Raw genomic sequence first — 23,127 nt, 5'->3', positions numbered from 1 at the left:
CAAAACTCTGAGAGGACCAAAAGAGACAAGTGAGGCCGCGGAGTGGGGGTCAGCTCGCTCTCCTCCCTCCCTTCATACACTTGCAGAGCAGAGACAACACTTGTTTCTTCTATGTTGGTGAGGGCTGGCCATTTCGACAGTGGTCACCCAGGTGACCAAGGGGGCTGGATCAAAGATCCGATGATGGATTCTGAGGTTACTACAGTCTGTGGCATCACTGTGAATTGACTGACGGAGGGGCTAGTAGAGAGGGTGATTACCACAGTCTGACTACTAGCAGCTGTCGTTTTACATGCTTACAATGAGATATTTGTCAGAAGCACTGTTACCTATAGTCATGGCTGCCACTCAGACTCCAGCTCCCTTGGCGGAGTGTCATAGGCTGAGCCGCCGGTGGCGAGTGCTTGTAGATCTCATCTCCACCAAACTGCCAGTGCACTTTTGTGCCTTGCCTTTGTGTTTCAGAAGTGTGTGGTGAGGCTCAGTCACTCACAGATACTGAGAGGTGGAGCTGAAGTCTGGGCTTGGTTCTAAACCTGTGTGTGTCCTACCGCTTCAACCTGTCCCCTTGATGGAGGTGTTGAAGTATGCTCTGTGGTGGTATTGTGTTCCCCAAAATATTGTGCACCCTAATAAACTTATCTGGGGCCAGAAACAGAAAAGCCACTAGATAGTTAGGATAGGCAGTGGTAGCACACGCCTTTAATCCTAGCATTCCAGAGGCAGAAATCCATCTGTTCAAGGATACAGGCAAGCATGGTGACTCACGCCTTTAATCCCTGGGAGTGATGGCAGAAAGCAGAAAGGTATATAAGGTGTGAGGACCAGAAACTAGAAGCATTTGGCTGGTTAAACTTTCAGGCTTCTAGCAGCACAGTTCAGCTGAGAGCCATTCGGATATGAGGACACAGAAGCTTCCAGTCTGAGGAAACAAAACCAGCTGAGAAGTTGGCCAGGTGAGGTTAGTTGTGGCTTGTTCTGCTTCTCTGATCTTCCAGTGTTCACCCCAATACTTGGCCTCAGGTTTGATTTTATTAATAAGACCATCTAAGATTCCTGCTACAATGCTCCACACAGAGAGTCTTCCCCATCCCGGGTAGTTTGTTTCTACCAGCTCTTCCCCATAAACAGCACGGGCTCTGGGACTGCCAGCCCCTGCTCTCCACACCCACTCCCTCCTAGCCACCCACTCTCCGGGCATTCAGCAGCCTGACCTAGCTTTCAGCACACTTATCAGATGACGTCACAGCAATTGAGGGCCCGTTATCCGGCTCAGTTCTGCATATCACACAGGAAGAACTCAACCTTCTACACTTCCTCCAGCTTGAGAGCCTCTTTTGAGCTGTTCCCTTGACCAGTGTGTTCTTCCCTGTTGGGCTGCTACACTCCTCAGTCAGCATCACCTTAAACATCGCCTCCTAGGACCACCTTCTCCGATCCCTTCAGACACGCTCCAAACATTGCTGCATTTGCTATAGCCTGATCTGATCTCTCTCTCTCTCTCTCTCTCTCTCTCTCTCTCTCTCTCTCTCTCTCTCTCTCTCTCTCTCTCTCTCTGAGACTACTACTGGCCTTCCTTGCCTACCCTATTATACTTTAAATGAAAACTCATACTAGAGTAGGTACTCTATTTCTTTCCTTCCATGAAATACAGATAGTGCCTGAAACAGAGAGAATAATTCAGTATCTGATGATTATGAGATCTTCATTCATCCTCTCAACAAGCAGTGAAAATATAGAAAGAACAGGGCATTACTTAGTGCCTTTTATGAATAATAGGGACCATGCTTTATTTGATTATCAATCACAGTCGTTCACATAGATCCTACAAGCAGAACTCAGACTTCCTGAATGAAGAAATGATGTGGTCTGTGTCTTATCACCTACTGGAATACAGGTTGAGCAGGGCACGATGGCCCACACCTTTAATCCCAGCACTAAGGAGACAGAGGTAGAAGGATCTCCGTGAGTTTGAGGTCAATCCGGTTTACATAGCTAGATCCAGGTCAGCTACAGGTACACAGTGAGACCTTGTCTAATATATGTGTGCAACACACACACACACACACACACACACACACACACACACACACACACGCACGCACGCACGCACGCACGCACACACGCACACATGCACACACGCACACGAGCACTGAGCCAGGCTCAATGGCCCATGCTTGTAATCCCAGCACTGGGGAGGGAGGATGGAGCAGAAGGATTACCATGGGGTTAAGGCCAGCCTGAGCTACATTGTGAGACATTTTTCAACAAATTAACTACATAAAAGAAAAGAAACACATATACACTGTGAAATATTAAAGAGAATGACTCGGCCCCTCCACAAATTTAGAGTTATTGAAGGTGAGGATACCCTTACACAGGTAGAAAGCTGCTTAATGATGGCCAATTACTAGGAGGGAGATCAGACATTCTTTAATGAAAACAAAAATTAAATGTGTGTGAGTATTCTGCCTGCATGTCTGTCTGTTCACTGTGTGTAACCACTGCCATCATACACAGCCGCTTCCACCGCACACTGAGGACCCGTTCTATCCCAGGTACCCAGTTCTGACACCTCATTTAACGCTCACAATAACCCCAAATGTAGCCATCACCTCTTCCTTTTTACAGACTAGGAAACAAACACAGATTAAATAAACCCCCAAGTTTATATAGCTACTAAATGACAGAAAGCATCCTGAGTGTTTATTTTTAGCACTCAAAAGTCTGTTTTCCCATTATGCTCTGAGGCTGCAAAAGCCTTTAGGGTGGCCTCTGTCATCATTGTTTATCAACCATCTCTTTGGGTCAGTATTCCTTCCCTGAACCAGGCACAAATGCTAGCCATAAAAAAGTGACAAGGTGTTTTTGTTTGGAAGTGTGTTCTTGGGTGCCATTTCAGTTTTGAATCAGTAATTCCACTCAGTGATAGTGTAATTAGTTGTGATTGACATCAATTAGTTTACTGAATCACAAAGAGATGCCCAATGCTTGAGTTCTGACTAGGAGCGAGGTACTAATAATGTTCTAGTCACAGCTCTATTTTCCAAAGGGCAAAGCAATTTATCTTTTAAAAAAAAAAAAAAAAAAGAAAGAGAGAGAGAAACAAAAATGTCAGTGGGTAGTGAGTTCCTTTTAGGGGTGATTAAAATATTCTAAAATTAGATTATGGTGATGATTGTACAATTCTGTGAACATGTTAGATTGTTAAACTGTAGACTTTAATGCACAGATTTTATGGTATGTGAATTATATCATAATAAAGACGTTTTTTAAAATGGCACATGAGAGATTTGATTGCTCAAGTTTTAATTATCTAAAGAGACGTTAATAGAAGAAAAAAGTAACCATTTTAACATTTTATGTTTCTTCTGTATTTACCCTAAATGTCCGTTTGCTTAATCACTATTATTATTATTACAGCATATAAAAAGAGGTAAATCCAAAGTTTATGAAAATCTTAGAAACATCTAGATAGACATGAACAGTCAAGCAATGATCACACATTCAGTAAGACATTAGTCACAGGCCTCCAAGTCTCAGGGACAGAAGCAGGCTGGGGGCTAATGGCACGTCACAAAACACGTTTTAGGACTCCACTCAATTTCAGAGCAGAAGTTATAAGACCTCCCATGAGACAAAGAAGGAAGCTTTACCTTGTCACAAGAAACCAAGCCAGTCTACTGAAGTCTGATGAGAGCCTCATGTACGTCTTAATATGTGGCATGGCATTGCTTCGGCCAGAAGTCTCTGCGGACCACTTGCTGATAGGAGAGACGTAAACCACCAATCAGAAAATACTCAAGACCAACAAAATTCTCATGCTAGGGAAGTGCACAAAAAGCAACATCCTATCTAGAAAGACAGTAGGAGCATGATGCGTGACCTGTGGTGGCTGATGACAGTGTTCAGAACACACAATCATTCTGAAAAGGAAGGGGGACAAAAAAGGAAATTTAGCACAAGCCACAAAGGCATCAAACCCATGGACATGGGGCTTCTCGTCCTTTGACATACGAGTACACATGCATGCATACACACATGTGTACGCGCAAGCATGCACATGCGCACTACACTGGCGTCATTGTGCTTTTCTGCACATGTGTACACAGGTCTCTGGGTGGACTGTGAGCTCTTGGAAGCAGGAAGCTTGTAGTGCTCTATAGTGCACACTACTGAGTAGCAGCTCCCACAGAAGCTTCCCCAAAGAAGCAGAGTGAGCGGAATACAGCGTCTCCCAGGCGAGTGCTAAGAGGCAGGAGGGCTAACTCAGAAATGCTTTAGTTTGGCTTTGAGCATCACTCCCACATTTCCAACACTTTAGGACTAGGGTTCCAAGGCCTGATGGCCTCCCTCATGAGGCAGTGACTCTGGCTTGGAAGGGGATAATCCCTGAAGCTAACAGGCAGTGGGCCACCATTTTCTTCATCCCAGTGAACCTAAGAATCGGAAACCGAAAGGAGCCCAAGCATAGACGCGCTCTGTAAGGAACAGCTCTCCATCTGGAGCGAATACCATGGAAATGCTGCTGGCCAACAGGAATTTCAGCAGAAAGCTACGGAAATGGACTCCCTCCCTCATTTCTGGCTGCCCGCTGCAAAGCCACAACTGAAGTGAGTAAGACATTGGGGTTGGTCTAGAACATTCGGGACAGGCAAGTGTAGCTGGAAGAGGAAAGGATAAGTCTCTCTTTCCCTTTCCACCCATCACCGGTTTCCTGAGCTCTGCTGGCACACCAAACCCTGTCTTTATCCTGGAGACAGAGGCACAGAACCTACACTTGGCAAGTGTGCCGTGTGGCCTACATACTAGAGTCAGGATGGTTATACTTCATGCTTCGGCAAAGTGAACTAAACACTGCTTATGTAAACCATAAACTACCCAACAGGATCTCTTATTTATCTTTTTCTCTGCCCGACAATATTTAAATAGAAACCTTACAGAGATAAATTTTACTCTGGTATTAAAAACCTATTCCAAAAAATTTTTTCAAAACCTTGTTTTAAATTATTTCTATCACTAACATATGTAGATGAAAGAATCTAGCTGTATTATATAAGGTACTTTTTTAAAGAACAGACTGAGACAACATTTTTGGTCCTAATGAAGTAAGAGTAGCATTGAGAACCAATTACTTACTGAAAATAGGAATGCAGCCAATTCTGTTTTTCAGCTGTCTGGATGCCATAGGGAAGAGAGCCCCCGGCTTTCAAAAGAAGGAAAAGAAAACAAATAAAAATAATGAAGTATAACTTGAGGCGTCTTCATTAAGAAGAAAATCTCTGTAAACAGTGAGAGGGGAGATGATAAACAACTGTTTCCATGACTTCACTTAAGTCATAGTTCATTGAAAGAAAATGTCCATGTTTACATCAGGTAGGCACGCCGTGTCTCTGTCTCTCTCTCTGTGTCTGTCTTGGTAATGAGGACTGAACCTAGGGACTCACACAGGCCAGACAAGGGCCCTAGGACTGAGCTATATCCCTGGCACTTTTTACTTTGTATTTATGGCCTCACAAAATTGCCTAGGCTGGCCTTGAATTTGTGACCCTCCTGCCTCATCCTCCAGAGTAGTTGGGATCAAAGATCTACACTATCAGAACTCAAATTAGGTACATTCTCTTCATGGGCTTCCTTTCTCTGGGAGAAGAGACAGGTAAACAGTTTACTATCTGAAAAGAAAAGGTGTTACTTAATTACTCAGTGGGGATGGTATCCGCACAGACTTGAAGTATTGGAAAAGACCACAGGGAGAACCTGGGCCTGTTTTACGATCATAGGGAGGTATGAAACATTTCACTAAGTTCTTGTCCTAGGCAGGGCATCCGGGAAGGTAGTGAGTGACAAAACCCAGTCCTGCCCATTTTGCCTTTTCACTCTGTCATTTCCAGACAGACAGGCAGAGGAGGTTCTCACAGACTGGAAGAGATGAAAATATACAGCAAACACTCCTGCCTTTTTTTTTTCAGTAAGAAAAATCCATTGCAGATTCATCAGTGACTTTCCAAACACACCTTGGAACTTCATCACAGTAATCTATGTGCAGAGAGGGATTTGGACAACTCCAGGGGCCAAAAAGGTATGTCCTGTCTCCTACTGCAAATAGCTAAAAACATTCCATTGCAGAACCACTTACAAAGTTGCTTCATTGAAAATGCCACATTCTCCCCCATTAAAAGTGCCCTTGAATAGCTCTAGGCTATTAGAAGTACAGAAAGAAAAACTACCTGTGTCCCAGAGTCAAAGTGAAGTAATTTTATTTTGTCATTAAAAAGCAACAAATGGGCCGGGCGGTGGTGGCGCACGCCTTTAATCCCAGCACTCGGGAGGCAGAGCCAGGCGGATCTCTGTGAGTTCGAGGCCAGCCTGGTCTCCAAAGTGAGTTCCAGGAAAGGCGCAAAGCTACACAGAGAAACCCTGTCTCAAAAAACCAAAAAAAAAAAAAAAAAAAAAAAAAAAAAAGCAACAAATGGCAAATATACTCTCAGCTTTATTGAGATTCCTTTGGCAAGGTCACATCTAATTTCATAAGCAATAAATGGGCAAAATTAGTTTTAATTTAGTGCATTCTGCTACCAGCAGGCCGTGAATGCCAATCAGACTTAGTTTCTCCCAGAGGCATGCTCTCTGGAGCTTTTGTTAATAAGCTGGTGGCATTATAGAGGATGCTCTGTTTAAAAGCTCAGTGCTCAGTAGTGGAAAAGAGAAGAAGGAAGTTGAGAGTTTTTTCTTTTTAAGAAAATAAGACTAGGCATTTGCAGGTGAAGCCCCTGAAAAATGACGTGTCAACTAAGGTACACAAAAGGTAATCATCATCACTAGCTCTAGGCCTTAACTGTATCTGTATCTGGGATGTAAATCTGGAAGGACTACGGAACCTCCGACACAGGCAGAGAAGGATGTTAGCCAAGCTGTCAAGGCAGCAGTGAGCTAGGGAGCTCATTTTGGGCAGACGTCTTGTCTTGACAATCAACATGTTGGGTTATTAGTAAAGCTGAGGAAAGCCACACTGCACGGAGTGCCTGAACTGCCCTTCTCTGGAATACTGCAGAGCTCACCACCTGTTTCATCCGCTTTATCTGGATAAGGGAAAACCATTTCTCCAGCTCTAACCAATTCTGATGAGAAACAAAACATAACAAAACAAAACATGCCCAAGGCATTTCGGGAATATACAGAGAAACCACAACTGTGTTACCAGGATATCCTTCTAAGCTGGTCCGCACATTTTCCACAGAAGGATAGATCTAAAAAAAAAGCAAGAAAAGATAAAAAACAATAAAGCTTGGCATGAATCATGTTGAAAGAAAGGAATGTTGGCTAATTTTAACTAAAAAACTTAGAGAGAAATTATATCTTAAAAGAAAATCCCCATCTTGCTGGAAAATAACTGGTAATAACTAATCTACAGGAAGCATGTATATAACTGATGAAAAATTACACATTAATTTAAATGTTTTTCTCCCAGAAATGCCAAATTAATATTAAGTTGAATATAAATTTCATCATTAATTCACAGGTCTCTATATAATGAACAGAGCTTTGCTTCTTCTGCAGTGATATATTTGGTATTTCTTCACTTGGCTTGACAACTTGAAAGAAGAACAGAGACAACATGGCAAGTCTGTGGCTGTGCCAAGGCTCCTGAACACACCGGAAGCCCTGGGTGGCATCAGGACCACAAATAAGAGTGTCCTCTCCCCACCCACAGAGTAAAGCACTGTCATAAGGAAGGCCGTTTCTTAATTCTTCTGGACTACAGATTAGGAAGTCAGAGAGCAAGAGGGCTCACCAGATGAAGAGGAACTGTACTTTTTCCCGGAGTTCTGCCGTCCTCTCCCAGTGCCAACAAGCTCTCTTTAAACTCTGAGCACAGCCACTTGGACTCATCAGGCCCCAGGGAACCAATGCTTGAAAACTGACCCACAATGGGCCAGCACTCGCCTTTAGGTACAGATGGGGCATGCATCCGCAGAAGCTGCTCCGAAATAAAAATAAATGCAACAGTCACAGGAGTAACAACAGTATCTGAAATGCCCTAATGCTAACAACATGGACTGTATCTTTGGAATACCTAATTTACAAGGAAACTCTGAAAATATTAGCCATCAACATCATGCTCATAGATACTTTCTTTTTGGGGAACTATTTAAATACTAAAAGTATGTGTCCCCTCCCCACCACATTATGCTGTGGTATTTGGAATGTAACTGGCCCCTATAACCTCAGAGGGAGTGGCACTATTAGGAGGTGTGGCTTTGTTGGAGTGGGTGTGGCCTTGCTGGAGGAAGTGTGTCACTGTGGGGGTGGGCTTTGAGGTTTCCAATGCCCAGTGTTTCAATTGACTTCCTGTTGCCTGCAAGATGTTCTACTCTCTGTATGCCTCCATGCTCTCTACCATGATGATAATGGACTACACCTCTGAAACCCCAATTAAATGTTTTACTTTATAAGAGTTGCCATGGTCATGGCGTCTCTTCACAGCAATAGAAACCCTAAGACATATGTGGACAGGAAGTTTCTTCCAAAATTCTTTGATTTGCATTAAAAACAAAAGCAAAATAAAACATTTTCAAAGACCCATCTTAGCAGAAATATCAAGATAAACTCACCCTGAAATCACAATTGTCTAATACATCTAAACTAAACTAACATGATTAAACCATTGTACATTCCAGTCTGTTACCTTTGGAAAGACCTTCTAGCTCTCACCTTTACACTGTGCTCCAGGGCTGGGGTGCAGCTGCATTGGAACCAGCCTAGCATATGCAAGGGCCTGAGGGGGCTGGGGGGTGGGAGCACAGACAAAATCCTGGGCCTCCAGTGTGGCTGTCTGATGTGAAAGGGCTATTTACATATGGATACGAACCACCTAAAGCACTGCAGAAGATTGATCTGCATTTCCTGCCTTGACACTTATGCAAACTTCAAGGAATAACTGGGCAAGTATTTGGAAATTTTATCCACTTAAATATGTACTACCTGGAGGCAGCAGACAGCGAGAAGAATGTGGCCAGCTCCTGCCCAGTGGAACTCCGATTCTGACTGATGTTGTGGTTTAATATGTATTACCTTCCCTTCCACAGCTCAGGTATTAATATTTACACACACACACACACACACACACACACACACACACACACACACACACACACTCAGTCTCCATGCACTGCAGCATGCTGTAGGAAACACAGAACCGAACTGACAGCTCTCAGACTCACTCTCTACCGTAGGCTCAGCTCTGACACACGGAAAAAAGCCCTGTTCGACTCCTGTCTCCGTGCATACATTCTAATCGGCCTGCCTGCCCTGGAACCAAGCTATGATGCAGCATGAGCTGGATGACAAGTGGCTTGAAAAAGCGCAGATGCTGATCAACCTGCAGCATCTGCGATCACACAAATGCATTCTATTGCCTAGGCTGGACACCAAGTACCAGGCCACAAGCTCTCCAGCTTACAGAACTTTCTATTTTTTACATTCACTACTTGACACAAATCTGTCCATTTTATAGCTGACAAAAGGCAGGCTGAGGAACAAGTCAAGAACACAAAGCTTGTCTATCACAGGTTGGGATTTAGACCTAGGAACAGATATCCATCATAAATGAAAAGGAAGAAAGAAGGCACATTATGTTAAAATAATAAAAGTTTTATTACCTTCCTAAGCCTAAAATGTCCCCAGTTATCTTTGTGACTTCCTTGAAAGCGTCCAGGGGTTGAGCCAATAAGGTAAACACTAGATGAAGTAAAATACAATAAAGTAATATGCAAGTTGTGCTGTGACACCCCAAACCCACAGAACACACATAAAAACTAATGTAACAGAAGAGTTCAAGAAGCTAATGCATTCCAGGGCCATGCCTCCTTAATAGTAACCGCTATTCTGAAGTTCATTATAAATATATGATAGCATATAAAATAGCAGGCTACCTGCACAAAGGTACCAGGTAAAGAACTCAGGAATTCTACGATCACCCCCAGGGGAGGCTTAAGACCCACTACCACCTTGATACCCATGAACCATGAGATGTGGAGCGACCACCTCTGCTCTCATCCCCTCACCCTCTCATGCAGCACAGTCCAACACCACTCCACTCCTTCCCAAGGTCCCGCCTTCCAGACTTGTGTGGCTCGCCACTCAGGAGTCCCTTTTCAGCCTCCCATATTGGTAAGGGGACACGTACTTGGTTTCAGAGAGATCGTGCTCTCGGATGGTGTCTATCCACTCCTGGAGAGACGGATCATTGTACGCCCTCAAATAACTGATGAGGTCAGCTTTAAAATGGGTGCTTGACTCTCCAGATGTGTGGTTTCCCTGGTCAACTCGTGGGTACAAAGGGCTCAACCATATGCTAGAATGGAAAAAACAAAAACAAACACCTTTTAACATCCAGGAGCTCACACTGTAACAATACAGTCACCTGAAGCAGGAGGTGAATTTCTGTCACTGTCTTTATGGGGTTGGTGACTGAGGGATTTCCTGCAGGAGGAAAACAGATCTGAGCACATCTGATCCAAGGACTCCCCATCACAGAATTATTTCTCTTTATGTAAAATCAGGTCCTTATGAGTGTAGCTTTTTAGCCAAATTAAGAATCAAAAGCTATCTATACCAAGAAAAAAATGTATGCAAGTTTATTTTCAGTAAGAAAGTTCTTTTTTTTTTATAATGCACATTCTGTAGTGGTTTGAGATATTTTCATATCCTATACTTTCTTGTGTCTAGAATGAGTACATTAGCCTCAAACTGCTAAGCACTTAACAGTGATAAAACATTAGACAACTTTGATTTCATCAATTCCTTTCCCCCAAAACAGCATTTGCCCTTTTTGTTTGTTTTGTTTTTTTTTGAGACAGGGTTTCTCTATGTAACAGCCCTGGGTGTCCTGGAACTCGCTTTGGAGACCAGGCTGGCCTTGAACTCACAGAGATCTGCCTGCCTCTGCCTCCCGAGTGCTGGGATCACAGTCGTGTGCCACCACACGTGATGTGCATTTGCCCTAACTTCTACAACAGGCCTACACAGGGAAAATAACCACATCTAAACTCAACAGACACAATACAATACGATACAGGTAGATTACAAAGTCAGCGTGGCTTTGAGCCTCTAGGACTAGATACTCTTCTAGGGTAAAGCCAGACGAAGAGTTCTGCCCCAAAGGGCTGCTGCAAGGAGTCCTCAGAGACAGTGGTTAGGTCAGACCCCAGACCGTATTTGCTGTCGCTGTCTTCTCCTTCTGTGGCTATTTCCCCTGCAGTTCTCCTACAAACCCAAACAGAAATGGCCCAATTCCTTTCACACAGCTGCTCCCCAAGGAAGCCTGGTGGGCTACCAGCTACCAGGTTGGGAAGCAGGCTGGGCGAGAGCTCCTGAATGTATGTCTGCTCCATGCCTTCCCAGCAGAGTGACCTTTCATTCACTCCCTGCTTACCACAGGGGGCACTTAGCATAAGAGGGACAGGGCTGACTAAGGCTGGAGCCCACATCTGGACCACATCTGCTTCTCACTGGCTTTGCCATTGTAGGCAGGTCCCACGACTTCTCTGGGGCTGTCTTTGCCTCTGGGTATAAAGTGACCAGTTAGGCTAGACAGATGTGTGAGGTAGCCGCCTACCAGTATCTCTGAGCCTAAGGGCAAGAGGTTCACTAACAGGCATGCGACAGATGAGGACCATGGGAGGAAATAACTTTCTAAACTAGGATACTGAGAAAGGAGGTATTCTTAATACTTTGTGAAATAATATGAGAACACTATGGTGGGAAAAGAATTTGGAATTTCCATTTATTTGTTTACATGTGTATGTGCCTGAGTACAGATGTGTGTGCTACATGGCTGCAGGTGCCCACAGAAGCCAAAAGAGGGCATCGGATCCATTGGAGCTGGAGTTACAGTTGTGAGAGGCCTGATGTGGCTGCTGGGAATTAACATGGATCTTCTGCAAGAGCAGCAAGTGCTCTTAACTACTGGGCCAACTCTCCACTGTGAGATGTCTTTCTATATGCTGTGAATATGTGTTGCTCTGACTGGTTGATAAATAAAGCTGTATTGGCCTATGGCAAGGCAGCTTAGAGGCAGACAGGAAATTCAAGCAGATAGACAGGAAGAAGAAAGGAGAGAGAAGAAGGAGATGCCAGCCGCTGCTGGGAGAAGCAAGATATGAAATTATTGGTAAGCCACAGTCATGTGGCTACTTATAGATTAATAGAAATGGGTTAGTTATAGGAGCTAGCTAGCAAGAAGCCTGAGCCATTAGGCCATACAGTTTGTAAATAATATTAAGCCTCTGAGTGATTATTTTATAAGCAGCTGTGGGACTGCGGGTGAGAGAGATTTGTCCTGACCGGGGGCCAGGCGGGACACAGGAAAACATCCAGCTATACCTCTCGAATCCAACAAATGATTTGAATTGTAAGACCTGTTCAAGCAACAGCTGAGAAGGACAGCTGGAACATCTGCACAGCAGGGGCACACACGGCCAGAGCAGACAGACTACCAACAAGGGAGGACAGCACGCGAAAAGTTCCTTTGAAGGTTTTGGGTTTTAAAAGACGTTTTAGATTGTATCTGTATGAGTGTTTGTGTATGTGCACCGTGTGTGTACAGGTGCCTGCAAAGGTCAGGAGGGTGTTGGATCCCCTGGAACTGGAGAAAGAACCCAGATGGTTGTGAGCCATCGTGTGGGAACTGGGAACCAACCTAGGTCCTCGGTGAGAAGAGTGAATGGCAAGTGCTCTTAGTCCGCCTTTGAGTTTTCTGCTGCTGTTATTTGTTTTTTAATCACAATATGGAACTGCAGCGTATCAGAGAGAATCAAGCGCGGACAAAGCGTAGGGCAACAGGGTCCTGAACGAGGGTGGCTGGTGGAAGCAAGCCAGAGGGACAGTTCCTATCTTCTTGCTTTGAGTCTGACCTGTATGAACTATACAACCTAATTAATATGTTTTTAGATTTTTTTTTTTTTTCAAAAAGAAAAGAACAAAATGCCGGGCAGTGATGGTTCACGCCTTTAATCCCAGCACTCAGGTGACAGAGACAGGTGGATCTCTGTGAGTACAAGGCCACCCTGGTCTACAGAGTGAGTTCCAGGACAGTCAAAACTACATAGAAAAACCCTGTCTTGAAAAACAAAAACAAAGGAATAAAAGTACCAGCCACACCCCTACTTTTTATGCCCTCTCTCATGGCATTCGCTTGAGAAGCCTCAAGCCTCAGCCTGTTGCCCATAAGTTCAAGTTCACAATTCCAGAATCAACTAGAGGCACTGATGGGGTTCTGAGAGCCACCTAAGATCGGGAACCACCTTCATAAATCTTTAGTTTCATAATCGGTTTCCCTGAGAACAAGTTTATCTAAACCTTTCTCCCTTTTCTGATGGGGCTGTCTATGCATCCCCAGGCCCGGAGTGGACAAAGTACTCAGCAGATCAAGACAGTCCTGTTAGCCAGCACTTACTTGGAAGGCAAAACAGGAAGCTTAAGAGTTCAAGGCCAGCTTGGGCTACACAGTGATCTGTGTTTTCCCAGCCAGCATGAGTTACATAAAAGATTCTCTCTAAAATAAAATAAAAGAAGTGTGTGTGTGTGTGTGTGTGTGTGTGTGTGTGTGTGTGTGTGTGTGTGTTGTGGGAAGGATGGGATGACGGAGAAGAGCAAGTCCTGTGACTAAGGCTTTTTAGACAGGGCAGAGACCCCTGACCCTGCAGGAGGTAGAATAACACTACTCTGAGAAGCGCAGTTTAAGAGGAACACGAGAAACTCCGAGCCCACACTAAGGTCAAAGCAGGCCCAGAGGATGAGCTGGAGGCTCCTTATTTCAGCTCATCCCATGGGTCACTGAGGCTCAGGAAAGCTGGTCAGAGGGAGGACTATCTAAAGAAGCTCTAGCCCAGGCTACACAACAACACTGGAGATATGGGGGCGGGGAGCAGCAGCAAAGCATCCTGGGATTCTGAAATGAGCTATACAAATGCCTGTATTGTCTTCAGACAGAGAAGGCTATTAGCCAGCTCTCTCCCAGGAAGGCAGGGATGTACAAGAAGGACTTCAGTGAAAGAAAAGGAATTAAAGCCATTCACCAAGGAGGAAAGAAGTAGCTGAACTCAAGTTGAACACACCCCTAAAAACTCCTCTTAAAGACAAACTCTTGGGCTGGAGAGATGGCACAATGGTTAGAGAACTTGTCCGAGTGAGGGCCGGAGTTTGGATCTTCAGAATCCATATGACACTGGCATGGTAACTCACACCCACAATCCCAGGGCTCCTGTGGCAAGATGGGAGGTAGGGACAAGAGAAGCCCCAGAAGCTTGGGCCAGCTAGCCTGGTGGACACAGCAGAAGAGACCCAACCTGTCTCTAACAAGGCTGACGTGGAGGACGGAGACACTCTAGGTTGTCATCCGATCTCCACGTCTATGTGGTAGCACATACGTGCCCACACTCACGCACAAACATGCACACAATCATTACACAGAACAAAAGAAAACCCGCCTCTCTACCTCCCTCCCACACCAGTAGATGGTCCTATTCCCATGTACAAAGGTGGCACTAAGTGGCACATGGAGTTGAGAGGGAAGGTGGCCGGAGTACACAGGGGAGGAACTAAGGGGCAGATCTGATTAGAAAAAGTATGTGCATGTGAGGAACTTTCAAACAGTAAAAAGATATTATAGTAACTAAACACAGTTTGCAAACCACTTGCACGTAAATATTTCTGTACGCCAGTGATAGTCATAGACAGTCTGCACCAAGCTGTTAACGCTAGCTACCTCGAGAGAGTGGGATGGAGGCTGGGAGTAGCAGAGGATTGTGGGGATGGAGGTGTGGCTTGGGGAGATCACTTGCTTTGCACTGCAAAACACCACGGCTACTTCTGGTATGCCTCTTTTCTGTGCGCATGCCTGTTACTTGCACAAGTAGAAAAACAGAAAGAAAAAGGAACGCAACTATCATCTGCCTTTGCCCAGCATAAAGGACTGCCATGCACTGCACGGCCCTACCAACCCTTGGGTTTTCTGGTGCCAGTCTTCCCGGATGAGGTTGGAGGTGTGGATGACGACTCGGAGGCCTTCTTCATAGAGCAAGAGCATCATTTTCCTTCAAAGAGAGGAAGGTGAACAAAAGCATGAGCAGAATTTTCCAAATAAACAGGTTTCTAATAAGAATGCAAGAAACAGCTGGGGGAATTCTTAACTTCTTATATTACCCAAACTTTTAATTATTATAAAAATTCTGTAGAGGGCCATCCTCCAAAAAGGATCAGAATATCTGGGGGTCACAGGTCCCTTAGTATCCACGGCTATCATTTCCCTACGATGCATCACAGGGCCATGCCTCATGTAGGAGGCATCATCCTACAAGGAAGGTAGGACCAGAACCTCCCGCTGGGTAACAGGCTAGCATGCTTCCAACAACTGAAGCATACATGGCACAGGTTGTCAGTTCAGGAAGCCTGTTTCAGGCCGTGACTACGTGCACACACAGGCAGTATACTGAAAACATGGAATGTCTCTCTTACTAATGGTTACAGTTTGAAGAATGCGAGATGCCCTGTCCTGATCAGACATGTATTCCATGTGTCATACTTGTCACCATTGTGAATCTGGGCTTGAAGTAAGTTTTCTCTTTTCCTCCATGAACTCAAGTGAGACTGGACTGAGCTCCCTCTTCCCACTGGGGCTTCTTGCATCACTAAGCATCGTTTTCTTAACTTTACTTCCAGTGAGAGAGGAAAGCAGATATACACAAGAGCTCTCAGTGTGAAGTCGAGAGACCAGAGTCTGCCCTTGAGAAGCCACAAGAGCTTTAGTAAACCGTTTAGTCTGCCTGAGCCGCCTTTTCATGTGGGTCATGAAGGATCAACCTCAACTTGGGGCTGAAGATGACAAAAACCAGCGTCCACAATGTAAAGGTTCAAGAGTCACTTGGACATTTGTTTCCGTTCAGTGCCCCGCTTTATCTTGTGACTTAGTGCTGGGTGACTTTTATCTCCAATTGTTTCCAGTTATTAAGGGACCAAAGTTTCCTCTCCAGAACGACATTGTCATTTCTCAAGGCTGTAACGCTTGGCTTGGCTTATTTTATCACTTCTGCTGAGGCCAAATGCTACTTATTACTCACCTATGTAACTCGGTGGACACATGTGACAATGGGCCTCTGTTTCTCCCCAGATGAAGCACCCCACGAGCGGAGGCTGGGCCCGAGGAGGTATGTAAAGGAGAAGGCAAAGGCTAGGCGTGGGGCACGTGCCTGTAACTCTAGCAACTTGGGAGGCTGAGGCAGGACTGCACCCAGGAGTTCAGGGGTGGGCTGGCAGATTTCAGTCTACCTTGTGTGACTGTGCTCTGGTGTGACTAAGGTCCTGCCTCTTGAAAGTAAATAAATAAATAAATAAATATAAATAAATAAATAAATAAGGGAGAAAACAAGACCAGAAAAGAGAATGACATAGTTAGCTCTTGCCAAAAGGAGAAAGTAATTCAAGCTGGCAGACAATAAATTAATGCCAGGCTCGAGAAATGACAGCTGCTGAGCTATCTTCTCTGTAGTTATGAGACGCGGCCCCTGAAATCTGGGCAAATTGACACACACAGTTGCCACATTAGCAGCTGATTATAATTAAGGATAAGCTAGCTTGGGATTCATGATAGAAGCTTTACAAATATTTCCATTAATCAAGGCATCAATTACAAGGAAATCATGTATCGATGTCAGTGAATCCTATCAAACAGAATTAAGAATTAATTTAAGGGGAGACATATTAATCTTTTCATAGACAACAGTGCGTGTGCTAATAAGGTCACAGTTAAAAATATAGGAAGATAAGGAATGGAGTCTCCCCCCAAGAAGGCGAACCCACAGTACTGTCCCTAAGCAGTAGGGTGGCAAACAGACCCACAGCACTGTCCCTAAACAGTGGGGGCTCCTTCCTAAATGGGAAGGTGTGCATGTTGGGTACCTCCACGCCCGGCACTGTTTTTGGATGATCTAGCATGTGTCAAGACAATCCCAAGAAGAAGAAATTCTCACTTTACAAGTGCAGAATTGGCGACTGGAGGAAAGTGGATTATTATCTAGGTCACCAAACGAGCCTGTAGAGGATGGCTGAACTCACACGTGCCCATAAGCCAGGGCACTGTGTGGGGAGCACATGGCTAGAGGTGGGATGGGGAACATTTTATGCTACTAGAAAATGAGTGGGAGATGTGGTCTTGGTGAGAAAAGGGCCGGCTGGAGAGCCCCAGCAGGCTGTGACTGGCCCCTGCTTAGAGGAGGACATTGTCCACTCAGCTGCTCTGGCTGTGTGTCTCCCTATTCATTCTTAGAGCCATCGGTGGTAACCATGCCCAACTTTGGGGAAAACCAAAGAGCTTTCCCATTCTCAAGTACCAAGTAACACACCGTGCCTGGGATTGCTGTGTGCCCTATGTGCTCTGCACAAGGTACCTGGCCAATCGCCTGGTCAGTGCATGCTTGCTCAGGTGTGTGGCACCCCAGGAATCGCCTCATAGTTGTTGTTAGCTCCAGGCTCGGAAGACAGTTTTATTTCATCACTACAAGCTGGGGTTTTCTCCTTTTCTACCAAACATGTTATGGTTTGTGCTCTCACCAAAAGATGAACAGCTACGAGGAGAAAAAAATAACATCCTCCAGACTTGAGACTCAATAGCATTCTAGGTATTGATGGATAATTTTAGTCCTCTTTTAATGAGATGGGGATCTCGTGTAGACTCCTGATCCCCTGTCTCAGCCTCTCAAGAGCTGGGATTACAGGCATGTGTGTGCTGTCTCCCTGGATGAACAATTCTCAAAATAATAAACAACCAAAATTTCCAGACCTGAGTTCAATCCTTCACAAGATACTGGCATCTCAGCAAAATGTGAACTGTGGATACTCTCTAGCTGGGAACGGCTCTACTCCAGCTTCCCTGAATTAGGAACTATTGGATTTAACCTGCAGAATGTGCATGTGTGAGCTGCTATATGGAGCAAGGGATGAATGAAGCAAAGGAAATAATGAAGTCAGTTGTAGCCATGAGCAAACAAGACAGATTAAAAACTAAAACTAAAAGTGAGTTCTGTTCCTGTTTTCATCCCCGAGGAAAATCAACTCATTCATTCTTGGTCTTAGTTTTCCGGTCTATGGTATTAACAGGACCAAACAATTCTGACATTTTAAACAAAGAACAGTTTCCCTGTACTCCCTCCCTGCTCCAATCACAGTGAAGCATCGCCCTGCCAGCTTTGGAGCAGACATCTGAACCCTCAAGTCCCGCCCAGGAGTGATACCACAACCGACCAACGATGGCACAAGATCGCCACTGCTTGCTGGTCCAGAGACAGGCTGGGGCTTTTCACTTGGAAAGCTTATTACACAGTGCCGACCACATGGTCGGCAGAGAAATCCGGCACTAGTGGTCTAACAAATCATGCCAGAGCCCACATGGTGACAGGGCTGGCGGAAGGCATTCTGGAACCAAAGATATAATTATCCCAGGGTTTCAGCTAAGGGTGGGAGACAAGGACTTCCTGCCTGCATTATGGCTCAGCTGCCCCCATTGATGGCAATCTGTATTCTGAGCTGAAATTGGCATCCTGTGAGCTCAGCGCTAGCAAATGAGTATTTTCTGCATGAGTCAGGTGCTTGAGTTCACTCTCCGTCCTCAAACTCTGTCCCCTAGTGGACAGAAGCTACCAGTTAGGGGTGCTCTGTCCATGTGACCGTATGTATCTACTCAGGGCACTACAGTCACAGGATGGGGCCTACAGCTTCACGGAGAGGCTGAGCTGCTTCTACTCTGGCTCCTTCTTACACCGGATTGGCAAAAGTAACTGTTTCATGCACACAAAGAGAAAGGCAGCCACAATACTGTCATCTCAGGCCACTGCTTCAGCAGGAAGCAGAGTCATAGGCAGGCAGATGGCTTCCTACCTGGGGGCAGCCAGCCCCACACTCCCACCACTGGTTTAAAACACAGAAGAGGCTTTGTCACAGTCTTCTGACAAATCCTTTCCAGAGAAATGTGATTTAGAAAAATATTGAAATAAGGACAACCACGTTTTGTTTTGTTTTTCCAACTTGTAGCGCACGGGGCTCTGCAAAAGGACTCAGTGAAACTGCTGTAAAGGGAAGTTAAGAAAGATGGAGCACGCTGTCACCCGGCACACTGTGTCACACAGGAAGGAGCAGGCCAGGATGGCCTGTCTGCCACTTACAGCTCAGGAGCTCCCTGGGCCTGGGACAAGCCTTGCAAACTGGCAACTTCTGGTAAAATTAGTTTCCTTTTAATCCGAGTATGGGACTAATAATAGACTATTCAATATAACTCATGCTTGCCAAATCACAGAACTTTTGAGAAGCAGGGGCCCCTTAAGCACCGGCTTGTGCACACAGAAAGAATCATCTCTGGCCACAAAGACCATACTTGTAGTTCTGTGCTTCCAAGCGGCCACACCAGATGCCCCGAGCAAAAGGCAGAGACCCTGAGTCACAGATTCACGCTTCCATGCTGACGGGCTGAATCCTGGTACCGGGTCTTAAAGCTCCTTGCTCATATCCTTTGGCCAATTAAAATCACACCTTCCCCATTTCGTAATAGCTGCTTACGTGTGGTGTGTTCCAAATGCAATATCCAATTTTGCCTAGGACAGAAAAGAAATAATTTATTTTAAAAGTCTCACTTAATATTTACTATTCCTAGCTACTGGAAATTAAGGAGAGGGGACCAAGCCAACTTAAAAAAAAAAAAAAAACGGAAAAACAAAAACAAAAACAAAAACAAAAAAACCTGTTTTACTGCCCTATTGGACAAACAGAAGACAGCTCCCCCACAACCCCGACCCCTCATGGTTTTTTGAAACCCAGTTTCTCTGTATAACCCTGGCTGTACTGGAACTCAGTCTGTAGACCTGGCTGGCCTCGAACTCAAAGATCCTCCTGCCTCTGTCTCTTGAGTGCTGGAATTAAAGGCATGCGCCACCACCGCCTGGCAGAAGACAGCTTTTATTATAGCACCCACTAAGGCTCATTTAAAATACTGTTTTTGTTTTTGTTATCCAAAATGATTTAATACATACTCCATTTTTAATTACAGTAATTATGAGTGAGAAGCCTAATTTCTTTATTTGCCTAATAAAATAAATGTGATTCTAAACAAAGTTTTAAATGAGGTATTTTGCCTCTACTGAAAAAGGTGAACAAAGTTTTAAGAACACTTATTAAAATCAGCATTGAATGTGGTGGCGACATAAAGACATCATGATGTTACATGAAAAGAGACTATTTCATACAAAGGCAGCAGAAGCTGGAAGCAAATGGTGTTAAGCCTACCCTGCACTCCAGAATGACATCCTTACACGTAAGTGAGAGGAAAACATTTTATCTAACATCCTGCACAGCAAGACACTGGTCAAGCAGAATATGCCAGAAAGAACAGTTATGGAATAAACAACCATCTGAGTGATCAGTTTAGGAATACACTACCTGGGCTCGAATCTTGCCTCACAGTTTACCTGATTTAGGGGAAAACTTACATTCTCTGCTTTTGCCTCTTTAAAACAGGCATGGGACTTAGAGTTGCTGGGGGAGGATGAGGCCTGGTTGTTGTAAGCGATGCAGACATGTGGACATTCCCAGTGCCCTCTCCCCACCACATGAATGGAAGGGCTGGCTGGTAGGGGCAGAAATGGACAACTGGAATACGCAAGTAGGTAGCATACAGTTTGCAGGTGCTCCTGACAGGTCTGTGCAGCTTGGGGGATATGGGTAGACCAGCATGCACTTGTGCTTTTTGGCCAGAGAAGAAAGCTATGAACTGTACTTCATGTCTTTAAAATTACAAAATCACTTTACTGGCTGATTTTTAACTGAAAAGAACAGTGGTTAGGAGAACTGGCTTCTAAATTTAGTTTGGCTACACGTTACATGCTTTCAGGCACAAACAACGAAGCCGAAGCTGAGAGCAACTTCAATGGATACTCTGTAATGTGCGCTTTTCTTGGCTAATGCACCAACTCTTCCAAACGCTGTAATGAATGCCATTAGCAATCCATTTTATACGCGGACAAATTAGATTTGAACAAATGGGAAGTGACAAGACCAGAATGAGCATCATGGGATGGACATTTGTGCCATCCCCATCCTCCAACTACCCTGTCAAAGCCCAAACCCCAGTGGGTCAGTGGCTAGAGAGAGGGACTTGAGGTGGGAAATAAGGCCAAAGAGAGTCATGGGAAAGCGGGGAGGGGACCCAATGCCATGAGTGTCCTCGTAGATACCAGAGTGCCAGTGTACCACCCCCCACCTCTCTCTGCTATGTGGGATACTGTGAGGACAAGGGAGGAGGAGACCTTCATCAGGACCCCGAGTGACCTGCGCTAGGATCTGAATTCTCCGTTATTTAAGCTGCCCAGTCTAAAAGTGAAAAATGTTCTCCATCCAGGAATGTTGTTAAAGTAGCCCAGGCATATTCATATACACAGGCGTGGAGCTGAGGCAGAACTCAGACAGAGGGACCCTTCGCCACCACCTCGCCTCCATTTCCAGCCCCTTGCACTGAATATATACCCAGTTGATTCCTCGATGAATGTTATTGCCAGAACAACTCACGGTGGAGAGGCACTTCAGGAGGTCGGGACGGGGCCATGAGTCTCCTGTGTCTCCCACTAGACTCTAGTGTCTAGCGTGAGGCGCTCTAGTAAGGTTCCTTGCAAAGGTTTGTGAGGCGTGTGTCCTTACGCCCTCTAGTGGCCGTCCTGCTCTTAGGCAGCAGCTCTCCTAAACCTGGTACTAGGTAGCTGCTATCTGAAGACCTTTTATCATGGGCTTTCAGGATTCCTGTGTCAGTTTACTGTCCACCTCCTCTGTTGGCAGAAATCAAAGCAAACAACAGAATTTTAGGTAACTGCTAAACAAAGGCATAAAGATATCTCTGTGCATAAGATGAACCACCAACACTTTTTAGAGAAGAGGATTTTCTTAGTGATACTGGGGATAGAATCGGGGGCCTTGTGGATACCAGGCAAGCACTCTAGCACTGAGCTACACCCATAGGTCAGAAGAAGACATGGTTTGAAGCCATAGTGACATAATGTGCAGTGGGTTAGACCAGATAAAATGCTGCGAGGTCTTTAAAAGTAACCTAATGTTTTCTGTTTAAAACAAAACATAGAGATTATATAGAGCAGGGCGGAAAGTAATCAAATGTGAGTTGAAACTCTCACATTATGAGTGAGAAAAAGAGACCCCAGAAGGAAAATTGCAAAGAAAGGGATCCAGATATCATGTCTTCTGCTTTTAAGAGCAGAAATCTTGGTGTGTACACATGTGTGCATGGTACATGCAGTGTGCACACCCATGTGTGTGCTTGGCGGCCAGGGGAGGACCTCTGGTGCTGCCTTTTCTGCTTCTCTTGAGAAAGAGGCTTTCACTGAGCCTGAAACTAGGCAGGCAGGTCCTCCTTTCTCCACCCCACAGAGTACCAAGGTTACAGACATGCATGCAGCCCCTGGCTCTCTGCACCCCACACAGCACCAGGGTTATAGGCATGCATGCAGCCCCTGGCTCTCTGCACCCCACACAGCACCAGGGTTACAGGTGTGCATGCAGCCCCTGGCTCTCTGCACCCCACACAGTACCAGGGTTACAGGTGTGCATGCAGCCCCTGGCTTTTAAAGTCGGTGCAGGGATCACACTTAGGTCCCCATGCTTGTGCAGGAAGCACTTTTTATCCAGTACGCCATCTCCGCAGTCCAAGAACAGAAACCCTGAGCCCACTGTACCACAGCGAGGACAAGGAGAGAAAACTGTAGCTGTGTCTCACTGTGGTTCTTCAGGGATGGTGGTAACCACGCTGATGGAGGCAAAAATGGTGAGTGTTCTACCTGCTACTTCAGCTACCCTTTCCGCAGAAAGGAAGCTTTTTGAACAAAAGCCCCTGAATTCCTTTTCTTCCCATTTTGCCTGCCTGTTGCTCAAAATAACACACGGAATAAAGAGATCCTTTTAGATGTAGTGTATAAAGGAACTGCTATAACAACAGCCCAAGATTAACCAGTCACACTGCAGGCTGGTGACCGAGCATAGGGCGAAATCATGGCACATACAGAGAAACTGGACAGTGGCTTCTGG

The 23,127-nt window shown here is 45.2% G+C and overlaps 1 protein-coding gene across 2 annotated transcripts in view; it reads right to left on the bottom strand.

The window, feature by feature from the left end:
- The window catches only part of Tdp1 (tyrosyl-DNA phosphodiesterase 1), a 79,959-nt gene that overhangs the window by 38,583 nt on the left and 18,249 nt on the right, over positions 1-23,127 (bottom strand). For both annotated transcript variants that reach the window (XM_006986863.4, XM_042261035.2), the window contains exons 6-13: positions 19,606-19,640; positions 15,003-15,095; positions 10,187-10,354; positions 9,660-9,738; positions 7,793-7,978; positions 7,199-7,247; positions 5,140-5,206; positions 3,657-3,764 (exon numbers count right to left, since the gene is read on the bottom strand). In XM_006986863.4, coding sequence (XP_006986925.3) covers positions 3,657-3,764; positions 5,140-5,206; positions 7,199-7,247; positions 7,793-7,978; positions 9,660-9,738; positions 10,187-10,354; positions 15,003-15,095; positions 19,606-19,640 — 785 coding nt within the window. The remainder of the gene's footprint in view (positions 1-3,656; positions 3,765-5,139; positions 5,207-7,198; positions 7,248-7,792; positions 7,979-9,659; positions 9,739-10,186; positions 10,355-15,002; positions 15,096-19,605; positions 19,641-23,127) is intronic.

The sequence above is a fragment of the Peromyscus maniculatus genome, chromosome 14 (genome assembly GCF_049852395.1).
Source record: "Peromyscus maniculatus bairdii isolate BWxNUB_F1_BW_parent chromosome 14, HU_Pman_BW_mat_3.1, whole genome shotgun sequence".
Lineage (NCBI taxonomy): Eukaryota > Metazoa > Chordata > Mammalia > Rodentia > Cricetidae > Peromyscus > Peromyscus maniculatus.
Note: the sequence above shows the minus strand (reverse complement) of the source record. Positions and strands in the feature narration are given on the sequence as shown.